A 21,498-nucleotide genomic window follows, 5' to 3' on the forward strand; every position below is an offset into this window, starting at 1 on the left:
GCATGTGTGTTAATAACGTTATCTCTTTTATCAAAGAAGCTGGTCTTCTCAAATATATCTGACAGCTGTGCTGTCTTAGTATATACTTTTTTTTTTCTTTTTAATAGTTTTACTGTTATGTGATCAATCACAATTCTTTTTATCAGAATATTATTTATATTTTTATCAGAAATTTAATTTATTTTTTAAATAAAATTTATATATCTCTCATAAAGATAAAGTTATTTTGAATGTTGTATAATATATTATAAAAGTTAAAAGATCACATTTAGTATTCGGCGTCGGTGACCCTGGTAGTTGTGACGCCAGATAACTCACAATCAATCAATCAATCAATCCGATGAGGAATCGGATAACGAAATCACTATTATAGGATACCTTTCCAACGGTTATCCTAGGCAGTCTGGGACGCTACTACAGATCCTGCCGAGGGGACACCCGACCGGAGGTGATTCTCTGAAACCTCCTTACGGCTTTCGACATTCCTTCTCCTCTGGGTTTGTGAGCTTGGAAGAGGTCTAGGCCTGAGAGCGAGACAGAGCCGATCGGGCGCACCCTCATTATTATAGGACGCCTTTCCAATGGCGAACTTGGCAGTCTGGGACGTGCTACAGAACCTGCCGAGGGGACGCCTGACCGGTGGAGATTCTCTATAACCTCCGTAAGGCTTTCGACTTTCCTTCTCCTCTGGGCATGGGAGCTTGGAAGAGGTCTAGGCCTGGGAGCGAGACAGAGCCTATCAGACGCACCCTCCACTGCAAAGGGGAACACTAAAATCACTTCTTACCTTTCAATAGCTCGTATTTTGAGCTACATTCCTTTGTCTTCAAATTGCAATATGAATTTGAAGATTCTGTGAAGTAAGAAGGAGATGAGGATACAACACTACTAGTATTGTTAATGCTCTAACTGCTCGTTAGTACGAGAGCTATAACTTCTAAAGGAAGCATAACAAATTCTATTTTTTCTGACTTCCTCAAGAAGGAAGTTAGCTTAAACTTCCTCAATCAATTCTAACATTTACTACACGTTATTAATGAATAAATATTAAAATTTCCCTTCTTGCAAACTATGTGAGTGTCTACCGAAAAGTTCGGTAGTTACACGCAAACAATTCTTCGAAATTTTCGAAGCCAAAGTTATTAAAACAAATTAATATGCGTATGCCGAACCAAAGACCCAGTACTTCCCTGCAAAAGATAGCCCAGAAGATCGATGGCGATGAAATCCAAAAACCAAGTCAGGAGGAACTGCAAACGTTGTTTACATTCCAAGCGACAGAGAAAATATGATAGAAAACGGGAATGGTTCCTAGTCCTGCCACCCAGGGCAGGGCGGTAGATCACCTGACCTACCTGCAGCGTGTGCCGCGAAATTTGAATTTCTGTCGGGGACGACGGAGTCTTAGCTATGTATATATCTGACAGGTAAGTTGATTGTATTAAAATTGATTATTTTGCATTTTAGGTGACATATTTCATCTGCTAGATCAGTGTTGTAGGCATCGTAACCCTGGAACATGCGTCGTATCCCTGGCAATAATTTCTGATGAATATAATTGAAAAGCGCCTTAACCTCGGAACGTCGTAAGCCGAACACGTCGAAACCCGGGGACTGCCTGTACTTGTATATGTTTATTAATATTTTCTAACATCATCATAATAATAATAATAATAATAATAATAATAATAATAATAATAATAATAATAATAATACAGTAGTACCTCGAGATACGAAATTAATCCGTTCCGAGGCGCCCTTCGTATCATGAGGTTTTCGTATCTTGGACCACATTTTACATGTAAAATGGCTAATCCGTTCCAAGCCCTCCAAAAACACCCCAGTAAATTATATTTCCAGGCCTAAAACACGTGTTCTAGGGTTACGACGCCGATCCGACGGAAGAAATATGACTCCAAAAAGGCAAAATACTGTACATACTAGAGTAATATTCAACTGCATGTAATGTTCAACCCCATTTTTACTGCATATATTAGGACTTTAGCATACATATGTCCCTTATCAATAAGCCTAGCCTATGTTAGCGGTTGCTACTGTAGCCTAGTCTATGATTCTGACATCTAAACCTAAGAGCTAAAAGCTTAGAATATGCCAATAAAATGTATATATATCAAATAATTATTAACCCTTAAACGCCGACTGGACGTATTTTACGTCGACATTTTTTGTCTCTCGGGTGCCGACTGGACGTATTTTACGTCAACATACAAAAGTTTTTTTAAAAATTTGCGGAAAAATACTTTTAGGCCTACCAGCCGAAAACTCTTGAATCACGCGCCTTGGGGGATGCTGGGAGTTCACGGATCAAGGTGTTGTTTTGTTTACAATTGTTACGCAGGCGCGCAAGCGCGAATTTCTTTCTTGCCGCACTAAAAAGTATCTGTGACACATCTCGGAAATTATTTCGTCACTTTGACATAATTTTTTTACCATTTTAAATTAGCCGTTACATGTAGTATTATATATGAAAATGTGCGCATTTTTATGTAGAATACAGCAAAAAAATACTCATGATTGTAGCTTTTATAGGCTTTGAGATATTTTCATATAAATAACGAAAAGTGCCAAAATTTCAACCTTCGGTCAACTTTGACTCTACCAAAATGGTCGAAAAACGCAATTGTAAGCTAAAACTCTTATATTTTAGTAATATTCAATCATTTACCTTAATTTAGCAACTAATTGGAAGTCTCTAGCACAATATTTTGATTTATGGTGAATTTATGAAAAAACTTTTTCCTTACGTCCGCGCGGTAACTCTTCCGAAAAAAAATCATACATGCGATTTGTGGTAATGTTTGCATCCATTTTAAAGTTAGCCGTTTACATAAAGTTTGATATATGAAAAATGTGCGCATTTTCATGCACCAATACAACTAAAACAACCCATGGTTATAGCTTTTTATCAATTTTGAAATATTTTCATATAAAAAATGATAAGTGACAAATTTTCAACCTTCGGTCAACTTTGACTCTACCGAAATGGTCGAAAAACGCAATTGTAAGCTAAAACGCTTATATTCTAGTAATATTCAAGCATTTACCTTAATTTTGCAACAAATTGGAAGTCTCTAGCACAATATTTCGATTTATGGTGAATTTATGGAAAAAATAACATTTTCTTTACGTCCGCGCGGTAACTCTTCCAAAAAAATCATACGTGCGATTGTGGTAATGTTTGCACCATTTTAAATTAGCCGTTACATAAAGTTTTATATATGAAAATGTGCGCAATTTCATGTATAATACAACTAAAAATAGTTGAAGGTTGTAGCTTTTCTCATTTTTGAAATATTTGCATATAAATCACGATAAATAGAAAAAAAACCACGTTCGGTCAAATTTGACTCTACCGAAATGGTCGAAAAACGCAATTGTAAGATAAAACTCTTACAGTCTAGTAATATTCAGTCATTTATCTTCATTGTGAAACAAATTCGAAGTCTCTAGCAAAATATTTAAATTTATGGTGAATTTTTAAAAAAAACTTTCCTTCCCTCCGCGCGCGGATTCTCCGCCACAAATCTCTGAAATGCGAAAGTCCCATTCTCAGAATATTTGCTCCGTTTCATATTAGGCATTTCATAGAGTTTTATATATGAAAATGTGCGCAATTTCATGTAGAATAAAACGAAAAATATTTGAAAGTTGTAGCTTTTCTTATTTCCGAAATAATTGCATATAAAAAAATATATATAAAAAAAATTCGACATTCGGTCAAATTTAACTCGTCAGATATGGTCGAAAACTGCATTTGTAAGCTAATATTCTTACAGTATAGTAATATTCAATCATTTGTCTTCATTTTGAAAGAAATTGGAAGTCTCTAGGACAATACATATTTAGATTTATGGTGTATTTTTGAAAAAATTATTTGTTTACGTCCGCGCGTTACGAATTCATGCATTATTTTGTGATAATATTTTCTCTGTGTTGCTTTTATCGTTTTACAATGTGTTATATACCAAAATGATGTACATTACAACGAAAAAGAAAGTAACTTGTTACCTTTAACCGTTTTGCGCACAACGCGATTTAAATACAATTATATATGAAATTTCGTTTTTGCGCTATCATATATCGCATTATTTATATATGATAATGATAATTTTTTTCATTTCTGATGGTTGCATACTAAACTTCAGGCAATGTCAAAAAAAGGAGCCAAAAATGAACTCTTAATCTTGAAAACTAAGCGCGCTGTCATTTTTTGAAAAAAATATTTTTTCCGCTTCCGCGCTCACTCTGAAACGTCTCCGGCACACGGGAGACACTTTTTTTTACCGCTTCGGCGTTTAAGGGTTAATTAATCATTAACTATAATACAAAAAAAAAAAATCTTCCAATCGATTGTTTACATTCAGCTCTTACCCGTCTTACGAGTACCGAACGAACGCCAAGCAATCATTTTTCCTAGCACACAGTAAGCCATAAATTTTCATTAGTATCTCTCTTCGGGTTGTTTACACTTTACTAGGCCAGTTGCTCCCTACTTTGTTTGTTGTTGTTTTGGTATCGCGACACCCAAATCCATCCGCCACGGTAAGTAGCCTTACTGTAACCCCTGTGGTTAGTGTGCGCAGCGCAACATTACCTCTTGCCAGAACATGCCGTGCCTGCCAAGAATCTTTAAATATGCGGATAAGGCGTGAAGCGCCGTTCCGCCACGGCCTTACTGACAGCACACATAAATCGATCGTCGCAGATCTGTAGTAGCTCCCTACTTTGTTTCTTGTTGTTTTGGTATCGCCGCCATATTGGTTTTGGTGTTCTTCCGCCGATTTCGGTCGGCGGTCGTGTGGGCCCGCCAATCTGTAAGTGCTCCCTCTCTTCAACTAATGAAACTACCAAACAGTATAATAACCATTCATTTCTATTCTTTATTCTATCTTTACCTAATGGAGATACCGAGTTACTGACAGCTATAATGAAACATACGTATACGTAACGTAATATTAAAACAGAAGAAGAATTCTAAAAAATACGTATTTGTTGGCAGTCGGATTTATTTTATATTTTATGATATCTAATTCACAATTATTTTTATCAAATGTATTGCATGTACTCATTTCAAATAATTATTAATAACCATTAAACATATAACACAACAAAAACAAAAAAAAAAAAGCTTCCAAACTTCTGTTTACATCCAGCACTTACGAGTATCGGACAATCGCCAAGCAATCACTTTACACAGTAAGCCATAAATTTTCATTATCTCTCTTCAACTACTGAAACTACCAAACAGTATAATAACCATTCATTTCTATTCTTTATTCTATCTTTACCTAATGTTTTTTTTTATTAAATGTATTGCATGAATAAGTTTTTCAATTTATAGCATCCTTTTACCAATAGAATACTTAAAGCACAAGGGTTAGATGCTGACCAATAGGAGAGCAGGACCTTATGGGGTGACTAGCATCAGGAACCAATGGGAGAGCGGGAAGATGGTGGCGAGTTTACTCAGTTGGCGGTGCGGGAGTTTTAAAATTGTTCTCGGTGGTCCGGGCGAATCTCGGGACTTTACAGCAACGACCTTTCGTATCTTGAAAACTTTTCGTATGTAGAGCTGTAAAATTTTTCATATTTGCTTTCGTATCTCGAGTTTTTCGTAAGTTGAGCCTTTCGTATGTCGAGGTACCATTGTAATAATAATAATAATAATAATAAACCAATGCAAGGACAAAACGAGAGAGACTAAAGAACTGGGCCAGTGATGACACATGGCAATGGTTACAGAGGGGAGAGCTCAAGAAGGAAACTGAAGGAATGATAACAGCAGCACAAGATCAGGCCCTAAGAACCAGATGTATCCAAAGAACGATAGATGGAAATAACATCTCTCCCATATGTAGGAAGTGCAATACAAAAAATGAGACCATAAACCACATAGCAAGCGAATGTCCGGCACTTGCACAGAACCAGTACAAAAAGAGGCATGATTCAGTGGCAAAAGCCCTCCACTGGAGCCTGTGCAAGAAATACCAGCTACCTTGCAGTAATAAGTGGTTCGAGCACAAACCTGAAGGGGTGATAGAAAACGATCAGGCAAAGATCCTCGGGGACTATGGTATCAGAACAGATAGAGTGATACGTGCAAATAGACCAGACGTGACGTTGATGGACAAAATCAAGAAGAAAGTATCACTCATTGATGTTGCAATACCATGGGACACCAGAGTTGAAGAGAAAGAAAGGGAAAAAATAGATAAGTATCAAGACCTGAAAATAGAAATAAGAAGGATATGGGATATGCCAGTGGAAATTGTACCCATAATCATAAGAACACTAGGCACAATCACAAAATCCCTGAAAAGGAATCTGGAAAAAGAGGCTGAAGTAGCTCCAGGACTCATGCAGAAGAGTGTGATCCTAGAAAGGGCGCACATAGTAAAAAGAGTGATGGACTCCTAAGGAGGCAGGATGCAACCCAGAACCCCACACTATAAATACCACCCAGTCGAATTGGAGGACTGTAATAAACCAGAAAAAAAAAATAATAATAAAACTGTAAATACAAAATGCGTAAGAAAATATCCTTTCTCTCATCTTTTGTTTTTAACTGCAAAGAAGCTTGAAGCCACAGCGGTGAAATATGTAAAGTTAATGTGACAGGTGGGGGAGTGTTGCCAATTTGCAGGCCAATGATATTTATCTCTCTCTCTCTCTCTCTCTCTCTCTCTCTCTCTCTCCTTCTGTGTGTGTGTGTCTCTCTCTCTCTCCTTCTGTGTGTGTGTGTGTGTGTGTGTGTTTTGGCTGGAAGTGTTTGAAGTACGTATGTATATATCCTTACAGGGACTGATGTTTAAGATGACTTTGAAATGATATTAATAATATAATCTCAAAGATTAATACAATAATGAGATAATAATTTCAGGTAATTTTGATGTAGGATGTTATTTAAGGTATACATTTGGTATTTGAACTTTTAAGATAGGCAGTTATAAACCTTTTTAAAAGGGGTTCTGAGTATTCATGGCTTTTAACTATTTGCTGGGGGTCTGGTACACATCCCCCACGAATATGGGAGGTTTACTGTACAACAAGCAGTGGTGTTGTCTGCATGTACTACCACTATCTTGTTGCAAATCATGGTCACAAAGTACTGAAGGCCTACATGAATGGCCTTTAACTCCCTGACATTTATATGAAGTTTCTGTTTGTCTGGGTACCACATCCTGGAAACTTCTTGTCTCCCTAGGAAGGCTCCCAGCCTAGATCTGAGGTGTCTGAGTAGAAGTCTAGGTCGGGGCTCGGAGGATGAAGAGACTTTCCCTGAAAAGTCTTGCTTCAGACAGCCACCACTGGAGGTCCGATTTTATTCCCAGGTGATGGGGAAAATTACAGAGTCTGGCTGAGTTTTCCTGTCCCTGTTGGCTTTCAGGTAGAATTGGACCACTATACTCTTGATACTCTTGTGTGCAATCTGCCTAACCTGATGAAGGTCTCCATTGGCGGGCTGAACACGAGAGGACAAGAAAACTGTGGATCATCTAGAAGCAGTTGCAGACTCTATTGGGGTACTGAAAACCCGCAACGTTCGAGAGTTGAGAAGAAGCCAGTTGTGCATGTAAAGGCTGATATTGATGCTGATCAGGTGAAGCCATATGGCTAGAGAGACAGGACTCAAGTAAACACTTGAGGTGCCGTGGAGAGGTCGAAGCAGAGAGAGAGAGAAACTGGAAGACTTTGGCCTGGAAGATGAGCCTCAGGTACTTCCTGAAGTCTGGACGGATGGGGATAAGGAAGTAAGCTTCTTGCATGTCCAACATTATCATCCAAACACCCGGGTGAATGGATGACAAGACTCACTGCTTTGTTTCCATCTTGAACTTCGTCTTCCTTATGAAGTGATTGAGAACACTTTCGTCTAGGACTGGTCTCCAGCCCCACAACACCTTGGGAACTACAAATAGACAATTGTACTAGAAGCCCTCTGTGCTGATGTCCTCAACTTCTATGGTTCTTTTCAGGAGAAAGGCTACTTCCTTCAAAAGGGCCAAATGCTTCTCTGAGCCTGCTGAGTAGGCTGTCAAGGTGATGGGAGAGGTGACTAAAGGAGGGTTCTCCATGAAAAGAATTAAGTGGCCCTCCTTCAGAATCTTGACGATCCATTGGTCTACCCCTCTGTGATCCCACTTCTCCTAAAAAAGGAGAGGTCTGGCTCCTACCAGGGCACAAAGGACTTCTAGCTCACTTTTTGTAGAAAGTCTTGAAAGAGTACCTCTTGACGGAGCTAGAGGGGAACTGCAACTTATGCTTGCTTTCATGAAAGAGGACAACGAAGAACTCTTGAGGGGCTTGGAAGACTTGAGTTAAGAGATCTTGAGTGGACTTCTTCTGGAGATCCGAAGCAATCTCTTCCAGATTGACTGAGGATAAATGAGAAGCAAGTCCAGGCGCGAAAATAGCAACCCTGACCTCTGCGACTGTGACTACTCATGGTGAAGGCGGACCAAAGTTCTCTCTTTTCCGAAAGAGAAAAGGGTGACGAGTTCTAACGAGCCATCCCTTATAGCTTTTTCTGTGCATGAAAGCACACTGAAAAAATCTGCTGCAAAGTGCTCATCCAAGTCCTTGAAATCTTCTATCTTCTTTGCCAGGGCTTCCACCCTCCAATCTAACAAGATGATTATACTTCAAAAACTTTGAAGAGTTACTTACCCCTTAGGAGCTAGGGTAACATATCGATATGCCGCACCCAATGCCAGCAAAACTTGGAGGTCAGCAAATTTACGAAAAAAACACATCAATGGAAAGAGGAAAATATGCAAATGCACATGGTGAAAGAAAAAAATTCTAAAAAATTTTCCCTATCTTCCACGAGAAGTTGAAAAATGGAATTTTTATAATAAAATGAAATTTTATTGCATACTTACCGAACAATTAAACAGTTGTAGGTTCCCTATGAATGGCAGACAATAGATTCAAAACTAACGCGGTGGCGCCACCATCGCTGATGAAGGTGACGTCATCCCCCTCCACTCGAGGGAGCTACAGGTACAACTGCCCAGGTAACATCAATTCGTTCTGCCCAGCCATCCACCTGTGGGGAGTAGGGAGGGCTTTAATTAATAATTGTTCGGTAAGTATGCAATCAAATTTCATTTTATTATAAAAATTCCATTTTTATTGCAGTGTCTTACCGAACAATTATATACAGCTGATCACCCATTGCAAGGATGGGGGGCTGTGGATGTAAGCTTAATTCAAAAATAACATATGATTCTTGAAAAAAGACCCAAAAGCACTATTAGAGCCTGTTGTACCTTACCTTGTAAGAGAGCTACTGCAAGAGAATACTGCCTCTGGTCGGTGCTCATCTTACGAAGTAGAAGGCTTGGAGTATGACCAATGAGTGCCTCTACATGGAGTGGAATATCCTCATAGTCATGGTGTTCACCGCTGACTCAACAAAGATACAACAAAATATTGCCCTTGCCCTGGGCTAAGACCAGAAATAACCAACAAGAAAACACAACAACAGTCACCTACACCGAATTAAAAACCTATACCCACCTAACTAAAACAAAATGACTGGTGAGTACTCCAAGTACATTGTACCCCCAGACTTCCCTTTAACTCATCAACCTTGATACAAGGCGAAAAATAACAGAGTATGTTGTTTCCCCCAACACCATGCCAGCTACCGAAAGTGGACCGAGAGACTTACAATTTTCGAACACTGTCTCAATTTCTTTCAAGTAATACATAGAGAACACAGATTTAGACCTCCAAAAGGTACTTTGAAGGATAGCGGATAGCGACAAGTTGGGTAAAAAAACTAGGGAAGTTGCTACCGCTCTAACTTCGTGCATTGTTACCTTGAGTGTGCGCTTCGACAATTAATTCTCTCAGAAAAAAGGAGAAAGCGTTTTTTGAGAGAGGGTGAGAGGGATTTTTAACAGAGCCACCACAAACGATTTGACTGACTTCCAATTTTCTCCGTTCTGCAGAGGTAATATCTAAATGCCCGCACGGGACATGAGAGTCTTTCTTCTTCTTCCTGGTCTATCAAGTCTGTCAGGTTCTTGAAGATGAACTTACGTGGCCAAGGATTAGTAGGATTCTTGTTTTTCGCGAGAAAATTGAGCTCCACGGAGCAACCTGCGTTGCCTTGAGAAAATCCCACCTTTTTGTCCATCTCGTGTAGCTCGCTAACTCGTCTAGCTGATGCTAATGCAACTAAAAATAGTGTCTTCTTGGTGAGATTCCCCATAGATGAAGACAGTAGCGGCTCAAATGGAAGGCCCGAAAGCCGTTTAAGTACTATATCGAGATTCCATGCTATCGAGTCCTTTGACGATTTGGAAGTCTCGAACGATTTAATTAGATCGAAAGATCACTATTCATGGATAGGTTTAATCCTCTGTGTTTAAAAACTGAAGCCAGCATCGCTCTATATCCCCTAATTGTCGAAGGCGCTAAGCGCTTAACGTCCCTTAAGAAGAGAAGGAAATCCGCTATTTCGTTCACAGATGTCTCAGAAGAAGAGACTAGTTTGTTTACACCATTTTCGAAACACTCCCCATTTAGACTGGTATAGTCTGTTAGAAGAATTTCCTCTGCAGTCCATGATAGCTTTGCAGCTCGTTTCGAAAAACCTTTTGCTCTGACGAGGACTCCTGACAGTCTGAATCTTGTCAGTGCCATAGCGGATAATCCTTGGTTGAATCTTGCGAAGTGCAGTTGTTTGAGTAGACATCTCTTTAACGGAAGAAGCCTGGGGAAATCTACGAGCAAGTTGAGGAGATCTAAGAACCATTCCTTCCTTGGCCAGAACGGAGTGACTAGTGTCAGTGAAAATTTTTCATGAAATGACACTTTCCTTAGCACCTGTCTTATCAGGCCGAATGGGGGAAAGGCGTACGCTTCCAGGCCCGACCAGTCTAGTAACATTGAGTCGACTGACCATGCAAGAGGGTCCAGGACTGGAGAGCAGAACAGCCAAAGGCGGTTGTTCATTGAAGTTGCAAATAGGTCTATCATCGGCTTTCCCCAAAGCTTCCATAGGTCTAGGCAGACCTTGGCATCGAGAGTCCATTCCAACGGCAAACTTGGTGACGTCGACTTAGTTCGTCCGCCAACACATTAATTTTCCCTTGAACAAATCGAGGGATCAATGAAACTTGACATTTCTCTGCCCACAGAAGCAGATTTTTTGCAAGGTTGTAGAGGGTGAAGGAACATGTTCCCCCTTGTTTCCTGATGTAGGAAAGCGCTGTGGAGTTGTCTCCGTGAACTGCTACCACCTGTCCCGTCACGAGATGAGAGAATGCCTGAAGCCCCAGGTACACTGCTAATAGTTCCTTCACGCTGATATGACAAGAGCGCTGAATTTCCGACCACTTCCCTGGCGCTTCGTTCTTCCCCAACAGGGCTCCCCAACCTGCGTCGGATGCGTCTGAGAAGAACTGAAGGGTTGGGTGGAGCGGACTAAGCTAAAGACCCTCTACCAGTCTTGGTTTTGAAAGCCACCACGCTGAGTCCTCCTTGATTTCGTCTGTAATAAAGAATACTGTCGAGTCTAGTTGAGTCTTCCTGCATCATGATACCTTCAGGAAGAATTGTAGGGGCCTCATATGCAGCCTTCCGAGTTTGACGAACTGTTCCACTGAAGCTAGTGTTCCTAACAGACTGGTCCAATGGTTGGTGGAACAGGACTTGCGGTCCAGGAAGTCCTGGACTACTTCCATACACGACTAGACTCTTTTTGATGATAGAAAAGCCTGAAAAACTTGAGAGTTCAGAGTCATCCCCAAATAGAGAATGCTCTGAGTCGGTATTAGCTGAGATTTCTCCTCATTTATAAGAAGACCTAACGAGTGAGTTAATGAAAAAGTCCTCTTGAGATCCTTCATACACTGACTTTCCAAAGAGGAGCGGAGAAGCCAGTCGTCTACTGCACTGACACTTCACTTCACTAGAAGTCTTTTCCAAGAAAGACTTTACAGATAAACCTAACTGCATAACAGTATTAGCTAATACATCAAATTAGCAAGGTAGTTACAGGTGCAGGAGTAGGAGGACTCAAGATTGGAGACATAATAAGAGGAGAAGAAGAAGGGATCGGAGCAGGTGCTTCGATAGAACAAGCAGAAGCAGCTATACTATCTTACTTTCAGCTCTGAGAGCCGCTTTCCTCTTCCTATCCTTAATTACCTTCCCCAAGTGAGAAACAAAAACTTTCCACTGTTGTTCACTCCAATCCTTTCATTCATCACAAGTAGACTCTCTAGAGCACTCACAACCCCTACACTTAATGCACTTAGTGTGCAAATCATATACTGGTTTAACTAACCTAGTTTTGCACCCTCCGGCACAAAAACTAACTACTGAAGGACTAGAGTCTGATATGATGGTAAAGCCACAAAAGTGCAGAAAAGAAATTCAGCTAAATAGCTTCAATCCCACAAAACATAAAGTCGAATACTTCACTGATATTGGTAAGAAATTCTTCCCAACAAATGAAAAAAATGTCCACACCAACCATCGATGTTCACCAGAAGCCGGTAGAGAACGAATTGATGTTACCTGGGCAGTTGTACCTGTAGCTCCCTCGAGTGGAGGGAGATGACGTTACCTACATCAGCAATGGCAGCGCCACAGCGGAAGTTTTGAATCTATTGTCTGCCATTCGTAGGGAACCTACAGCTGTATAATTGTTTGGTAAGACACTGCAATAAAATTACTATTTACAACCCCTTGTGGGATCTCTTTTACAAGATAATTGTAAATTTTACCAACCTGTATGTTTATTCAGATAGATAATTTTATTGTATTTTGTAAAATTATAATTACAGCTTGCACAATATCAAAACAGATAAGAAATAAAATCAGTAACACATTCTTAGCATATTTGTTGAAAAATATTTATGTAAATTTACCGAGAACAAAGATTCAGTAACTTTTTTATTTGTATGTTTTTTCTAATATTTCTTTGTACTTTTCTTTGCAAAATTGCATTTACAACTGACATACTATCATAAAAGACAAGAACTAAAACCAACAGCAACCCCTTGGTATATTTATAAGCAAATTTACAAAAAGATGTCATGGAGAGAGACTCAGTACATTTCCCCTTCAAGTCAGAAGCAGAACTGAAGTCCTGAGATGCTCACACTCATGATTTTAGCTAGTGTAAAAGTTGCCATGAGTGAATTTATGGGCTATAAAGGTATTGGCACCTCTTTCCCACCCGATTCTTTCAAAATCGATGGTGCTTAATATTGTTTATTTACAGGATCAATCCATCCATTAAGGGTTAAATAAGTGGTCCAGCTCCACCAAAGAGAACATAATTTTAGTCGAAACTAAAGCCACATAACAAGAAGAATCAATGAGGCTGGAGAAGCCCCCTTGGGAGGAGGCAGCGTGATGGCATGCAACAGGTATCTCCTTTTAACCAGATGAGAAGGAGGATGGGCAAAAGTAGCCTAGCCTTGCTCTCTTGGAAGAGAGCCAGTCTTGGATTTCTTAAAGCGCATTCAATGACAAAGAAAGAACCATCTTAAGAGAGCCTGGAGCTATCTTTTGGGTGGCTCCTCATCAGGAAGAAATGAACAAGCAGGAGATGCTGAGGCATATGAAGCACAGAAGGATGGAAAGGTCGCCAACAGGTAGTGAAGAAGAGCTGCATATGCTGAAGAAAGAACAGTACGTATCTTGATTACTCCCCTCTTCATCTTCTGACGAGAGTGGAGACTGGAATACGACCTGAGGAGGCTTAAAGATGAGAGTTTTCTAATGAAGCTCAAAATCTCGGAAAGCTGTTGCCTCATGGGTACCAGAGAAGGCTCATCTTGAGAGTGGTAGACGGGTGACGAGGAGTAGGTGCCGGGCCCAAGATCGGTGGCCACCACTCAATGGGACCTTCATCTAGGAGAGCTGACGAGACGAGAAGCCACCTCCTCCACTTCCACCTATGGATGCCCTATCAGACACAGAGCTCACTACAAGGTCTGACTTCTTATCAAACCTGGATTCAAGGTTGGCAATAGCATTGGGGTTAGAAGCATGAGAGCTAAGCACAGGAGTATGTGGAATGATAGAAGGAGGACTGAATATGAGAATGATTGTGACCAGGAGTAGAAGCTAGACTGACCGAAGCCCTACTCTCGGTCCTAACAGCCGCCTTTCTCTTCCTATTCCTTTCAAGTTTACTAAGATGAGTTTCAAGAACCTTCCAAATCCTTACATCCCAATCCTTACACTCATCACAAGTATTATCTTGAGAACCCACCTGTCCCCTACAATTACTGCATTTGGTATGTGCATCACAGCTAAACTTAGTTATCCTAGCCTTACATCCTTTCCTACATTAGCAAATGCTAGAATCACTTGAACCAGACATAACTAAATGAAAAGAGCTATTCTAAAGTAACAAAAGCAAATCAGCTGCTAGAAGCTACTCAAAAGTGATAATACTTCACCGACTATCTGCAAATAAATCACTTTCTAACACCTGGTGAAATAGGGCTTCCAGCAGTTAGCACACGGTGTTACTCGTACGTGCGGCAAATGAAGAATGAGCCAGCCAGCTATTGTCATTACCAGCTAGACCTGTGCATTGGGCGAGGCTTGTCAACTACACTGCAACGGAAGCGTTAATGCAATATTTTGAAATTAAAGTTTGACGCACAAGGCTAAAGAATAGCTAAATTACTTACTTGGTAAGTTACTTATTTGAAAATATATCTTGATTGCAGAAATACTCTATACAGATACAATGTTTTTGTAGTAAGATGGGTAAAAACCAAGGATGACACTTGTATACAGAAAGTAGGGTTGCTAGCCTTACCTCTATATCTTGTATCGTAGGTGATACATTATCTCCAAGTTTTTGCCTCACAAATCCAATCAGTAAATGTACTACTTTGCGTCTGAACCGATGCCAACCTATGACAACCATACCATCAATTATAATGGTCCCAAGTCCATAAAACCACTCCATTCACCTGGGAATTAACAACATATATATATTTAGTAGTAAATAAAATGGTCATGACTTTTCACATTACTTTTTCTTTAAAAGAATTTTGAGAAATCATAAAAATGAAAAAAGTTAGTAAAAACCCAATAAAAAGGCAAAGATTAAGTTTTTTTTTCTTTTTTAGTTCAATATCCCATCACAAAGTGCCCTTAAATCTATATTACATGTTACCCCACACAAAATTTCCATAGAGTCTTATGCATACTCCTTTAAGTATAAGAATACCTCATTTTTCCTTAGAGATGGTAAACAAAATAGTTATTTTTTCATTTTCAATTTATCTTATTCTCTCTTATACTGGTAAAAAAAAAAAAAAAAGCTTTCACTGGATACCTGTTATGATAAATTTTTAAACAATAGGTTACTAATCAAAGTGCCTGGGTGTGTTTCTGTATGACATCACTCATGGGACCAAACTCACCTTGTACATATAAACCTAGTAAAAAATTCAAGAGGGCACCATGCATTGTTTGCAACTGATATTCCTCTTTGGAGGAATAATTGGCAACCTGGTGGTTATGTGTGAACCCAGTAATTGTACAAAAGGCTTTGTATTACATTGTTTCCTGAAGCTGATTGGCGACAGAGCAGCCACCTTTCCCGGAACATGGCTGCTTCCCGAAAAAGCAATTGAGTTAGCTATGCCATTATTTTATAATTCAGGAGAAAACACTTACTACTTCAAGAGGAGTATAGAAGTCATGATGTGCTGCCTGTATGGGCCACAACTCTTGACTAATGCTCATGGGTAGCAAATTCAAGTGTACTTTTTTGGGAAGGTGGCCATTAACTGGGAGAGGTGGCCACTATGTAAAACAAGACGATATAGCCTAGCATGAAAATATATGGTTAATGTATTGAACCAGAAACTGTCCCTGGCTCTAGCCTAATAGCCTTGTGGCATAACTGTGAGCTTGTATCACCAAGTTTTAGTAGTAGTCCCAAGTTTGGTTTTCTTAATTCATGGCTTGGAGTACATACTAGGTAATCTAACTTTAATTTTGTAACCTGGCTATGTAGCTAGCCTATACCCTAAGACTATCTGGGTAGTTTACAGTTTAGTTGGCCAGGCCGCACAACACCTTTCCGGCCCATAATCACTCCGCCACATTCTACCCACTACACTTCAGTTACGAAGCCCTCATTAAACAGGTAGTAGTAGGCTGCAGCCTAGCTAGCTATTAACAGCCTACTAGGCTATTCTGCAGACTTAAGCTTAAAAAAGGTTAACCTAGCCAGGCTACAAAAATTGAAGTAAAATTAAGGTAATCCAAGACATGAATTAACAAGGTTGGTTGGTTTTAGCTATAAAGTTTAGGTGTGACACCAAGCACTGGGGCAGCAAAGGCCATTCAGCGCTTAGCTATGAATTAACAAGGGAATCAGCCTGGTTTCCCCTGAATTAGCCTAGGTATAGGGCTAGGTACTAGGTAACAAGGGAAACCAGGCTGATGGCCATCACACGTCCTTTCGCTAAATAGGCTAGGTAGGTAATTCATTCAAGGTTGGTTTAAGCCTAATTAAGGTTGGAAGCTAGGTAGGTCTGCACTGGAAGTTAAGGACCATAGGTTAACCACCTCTTTGCCTGTAGCTGACCTAAGAACCTTGGGTAAAGTATCGGCTTCACCACCTGCAGGTTCCACAGAAACTTAGTAAGCATGAAATAATACAGCTTTTGGCTGCAAACTTAAAATATTACGAATAGTTATGTAGATCTACCTATTACGATACCACGCCATTAAACTGCAGAAGTACTTTCGATGTCAGCTCAAAATTCCGAATAACAGCCGAGCCGTTAGTGAGCCGCATTAGCCTAACATTCCTGACACAAATAAACGGAAGAAGAGCTCTCGATAAACCAAAATAACAGAACCACCATATATATACTAGACATAACATAGTGATTAACGTAAAGAGAGAGTACGTCACAAAGGCATTGAAAAAGGAAATAAAGATAAAGATTTAGTTAGATATTGAAGAGACATTGGAAGAGATGAGGAAACTGAAGAAGATAATGTTCATAGAAAACTCCGTGGAAATTTGTTGCCAGGGAACCTGAAAGAAAGGTTGCGTGTATGATAATGAAACGCATGCTGAATATAGTATTAGACAAGGTTAAATTGCGGTGTAAATAAACGGGAGAGGTTTGTGATATATGCAGAGTGGAGGGCAGCACCGAACATTTATATTCAGTCGTAAAACCCTACAAAAGAAAGGAAAAAAAAAACAGGACATTACTTTAGATCGAGAGTTAAAAGCAAAGTAGATATTTATTGACAATATTTTTATAATAATTGGTGTAGAAGCATCTCTAACTTATGGGTGCTATTGTGTAGAAAAGGGTATTGGCCAAGGATTAAGATAAACAATCTAATGTATTATCATAATACAGTAAGAGTATACGAGAAAAAAACTGAAAAGTAAAACTGTCAAATTAGAAGTGTTGTGTGCCCGCTACTGTGTTTGTGAAGTGAAATGAGGAACCTACCTAACAAAGAACCTACGTAAAACGCCTATTGGTTCCGCAGGGGATACTATGAGGAAGTAAAAGACATAAGATAGAGAAAGGGGTGACAATAATAACAAGACCTAATATAAGTGTAAACTGTAACAAAGGATGTAAGGAAAAAGTGGTCAGCAAGTCAGGATGCTTAGAATGCTATAAGAAAGGAGATACAAAAATCTACGATCATCAAGAACTAGGAAAGCATTGTGTTTGATATTATAAAAAGAACAGAGAAAATAGAAAATGAACAGAAATCAGCGAAAAAAAACTCCATTTACAAAGTAAGATTAAAAGAGAACTGGAGAAATAACTGTAAGCAAGATGACAATCGGTAACTATTGGAGCATCATAGAAGACCTGAAACCTATAAATAAAAACCTAGTGGGTGATATGTAAAGCAAAACCGTGGAAATGCCCAATAAAGCAGAAATTAACCCAATTAGAAATGCATCCAGTCCTGTTGAAGAGGAAATGCCAAACAGCGTAGGCCTTAACCAATGACAAGTTCAACGGAAGGAAAAGGAGGAGTAAAGGTAGGGAATCCATCATAAATCAGGAAGCACCTGAAGTCAAAGATAAGGAAACAAAAGTAGCAGGAAAGTGCACGATATGAACCAGGAATATACATTAGCTTTGTTTCCAAATACACACACACACACAGAAACGGATAAAACAAGGATTCGGGTGTCATAATGAGGCATTTGCAGTAAAATAAAAATTGATAGACTAAATAAGTTAGCCTATAAATGTCGGTGAACTTCATATGGGAAATCGCGAAGGTGAATTGTATGATCTCTAGAAGTCTGATTCTCCTTTAAAAGTTTTATTAATGAAGGTAAAAGCTGTCCCGTAAGTGGTGCTGTCAGTGCCATAGCTGCAACCTCTCTCATTTCTTTTAGTATACCTCCGTTCATATTCCCTTTCTTCTATTTGACTTTCCACCATCTCAAAAAGTTGTTTCCTAGTACAACTGCGAGGATTTCCTCCTGTCACACCATTCACACTTACTGCATGACTGTCACTTTCCCTTTCAGCACTGAATTACCTCATAGGTTCCAGCGCTTGGCCTTTGGCCTAAATTCTATATTCTATTTAATAAAAGCTCTGGACATAACCTTATAGATCTTAAAATCCAACGAACTATTTAGCAAAGTAAACAACTAGTACTTGCCGGGATTTTAAGAACTATGTTAGCCTGGAAGTTCTGGCTGAGAAAGCAATGCATCCTCATCAGTAAACTAAATATGTAGGCGTCAGCTATGAAGAGATAAATTTTAACAAACCAAGTCACTCAAAGTTAAGTAGAATTAAATAAACGTCGGATTACACGTGGAAAACAGTATTATATTAGAAGGGATTAAACATAGATCATAAAAGAAACTATGGAAAATGTGTGTAAACATAACAGTCAGTCTGAGCCACAAAGCCCTACGTTTTAGAACTGTAATGAGCGACTGAATGCTCCAAACTGTACTTTTTGTGATGTTCACTCAACAGGCCAAAGGATAAGAGAGGTATCCGTTTCATAGATGGTCGTTCATTACTACAAATACTATACGGCAATTTCTGTAATCGCTGCGAGCCATATATATATATATATATATATATATATATATATATATATATATATATCTATATATATATATATATATATATATATATATATATAAATTATATATATATATATATATAATGTGTGTATGAGACGTTGAATCAGATGAGGAAGAAATACAAAATAAAATTAAAGAGCTTAATAAATAAAAACATCATTATGAGTAAGAGGTGCCGTTGTTAAGGGAAAGCCTCGACTCATCAACCAACCAACCGAGCCTGCGAGCCTAGCAAAAGACATAAAGAAGAGATCCTCAGCAGCAGTAGAATAAGGGAAACAGCGCCTTAGTGGCGTGGTTGGTATGGCGTTGGCGTCCCACCTCGGTGGTCGCGAGTTCGATTCTCGGTCATTCCATTGAGGAGTGAGAATGTGTATTTCTGGGGATAGAAGTTCACTCTCGACGTGGTTCGGAAGTCACCTAAAGCCGTTGGTCCCGTTGCTGAATAACCACTGGTTCCATGTAACGTAAAAACGCCATACAAACAAACAGAATAAGGGAAACAATTCAGAAGGAAATTAGTTTAGGGTAGGTAGGTGAAGAAAGTAACTTTAGTAACAATCTTAGACTATTAGACCTAGAAGAAAAAAGTTGTTTGCAAAAGATAGATAAATGGTTAGATGGTAGAAGCAATTTTGTAAATAGAGAAAGTGAAAGGATAGTGAGCAAGACAGAAGATACATCAAGAAATCTTGAAATAAAGCTTATAAACACCCAAGGACTGACAAAAGCAAAAATAATCGAGCTAGTGAAGATAACAAAAGAAAACACAATCATGTGCATCACAGAAACACACTGTAAACAGCAAAAATTACTATTCCCAACAAGCATCAGAGTGGTAGACTCAATGAGAGATGGAGACGACACGAAAGGAGGGGGTTTACTAATAATGTATAGAACCAAAGGAGAGATCCAGATGGAAAAAGAAAAGTCGGAACACAAAGACATTCTAATAGTAAAGGTTAATTATAGAACAGCAATATTTAACATAATTCCGGTCTACATGTCAACTAGTGATAAAGAAAGAAATAAACGAATAATAAGCGCCTTACATGTAGCAATAGAGAAAGCCACAGACCTGCCTGTGATTGTCCTTGGGGATTTCAATGGGCATTTTGGTTTCATAGGGACACAAAAACTTGACCAAAATGGAAAATATGTTATGGACTTAATGGAAAAATATGACCTAACGCTATTAAATGGAGATCCCAGCTGCAAAGGTGAGATAACCTGGAGTAGAGGAGATCAGAACAGCGCTATAGACTTTGCCCTAGTCAACCAAAATATGAATAAAAACTATGAAAATATGGAGGTAGATGAGGGAAAATATGAATATGACCTATCGGACCATCACCTCATAAAGGTCCAATTCAGAATGAACACTAAAGTAAGGAAAACATTCAGAAATGAAACAAAAGAAATCAAATATTTGAAAGTTACAGAAGAGTCTACCAGGAAATACCTTGAATATATAGAGTATAAAGTAAGCCAACAAGACAGAAAAGGAGATCTAAACCAGTTGGAAAAAACAATGAGTGAAGCAAAAACAAATAACCTAGAGAAGATAATCAAAAGAAGGTTAAAGACAGGAAAGCAAGAAGAAATAGAACCAGTATGAGTCACCAAAGAAATGAAGAAAGAAATAAGCCAAAGAAGGATATATAACAAATTAAAAAGGAAAGCCACAAGAATAGAAGAAAAAAGATACTATGAAGAAGCATATCTTAAACAAAAACAAAAAGTACAGATAATAATAAAGAAAGCATATGAAGAAAAGGTTAGAAATGAGATAATGAATGGTAAAAACAGACAGGAAAATCTGGGAATATATAGACATGCTGAGAGGAAAGACCACATCAGGAAAAGAATGGATAAGAATATGCGATGACAATAAGCAAGAGATGAAGGACGAAACCCTAGGGAAAGAGCTGGTAAAATTATGGGAAACAATATACCAAAAAGAAGACAACAAAATAGGAGAGATACGGAATGAAAGCAAGAAAGAACAGTACAACCATAACATGGAAGAAATAGTGAAAAGATTAGGACAGCAGATGAAATGCCATATATCTTTAAGGGAACATATGCATGGGATGTATGACCTAACAGAGACAGAGATTAGACCCATGGAAGAAATCAACAGCAGAAGATGTAAAAAATCAGCTTGAGAAAATGAAGGCAAATAAAGCACCAGGGCCAGATGGAATGAAGCCAGTTCTGTTCAAACTACTCTTACAACCTTCAAAAAGAATTGGCAGAATGTTTAAACAGCATACTGAAGGGCAGGAAAACGCAGAGAAGCTGGTTTAAGTAAAAAACAACACTTACGCCCTAAAAACAAAACCCCACAGTCAAAGATCTAAGGC

The 21,498-nt window shown here is 38.9% G+C and overlaps 1 protein-coding gene across 1 annotated transcript in view; it reads right to left on the reverse strand.

Moving 5' to 3' along the window:
• LOC135196251 (RNA pseudouridylate synthase domain-containing protein 1-like) overlaps positions 1-16,951 on the reverse strand; it is a 44,582-nt gene extending 27,631 nt beyond the window's left edge. The window contains exons 1-2 of the mRNA XM_064222936.1: positions 16,736-16,951; positions 14,825-14,981 (exon numbers count right to left, since the gene is read on the reverse strand). Of these exons, the coding sequence (XP_064079006.1) occupies positions 14,825-14,977 (153 nt within the window). The 5' untranslated portion in view covers positions 14,978-14,981; positions 16,736-16,951. The remainder of the gene's footprint in view (positions 1-14,824; positions 14,982-16,735) is intronic.
• Positions 16,952-21,498: the final 4,547 nt, after the last annotated feature.

The sequence above is a fragment of the Macrobrachium nipponense genome, chromosome 17 (assembly GCF_015104395.2).
Source record: "Macrobrachium nipponense isolate FS-2020 chromosome 17, ASM1510439v2, whole genome shotgun sequence".
Taxonomy (NCBI): domain Eukaryota; kingdom Metazoa; phylum Arthropoda; class Malacostraca; order Decapoda; family Palaemonidae; genus Macrobrachium; species Macrobrachium nipponense.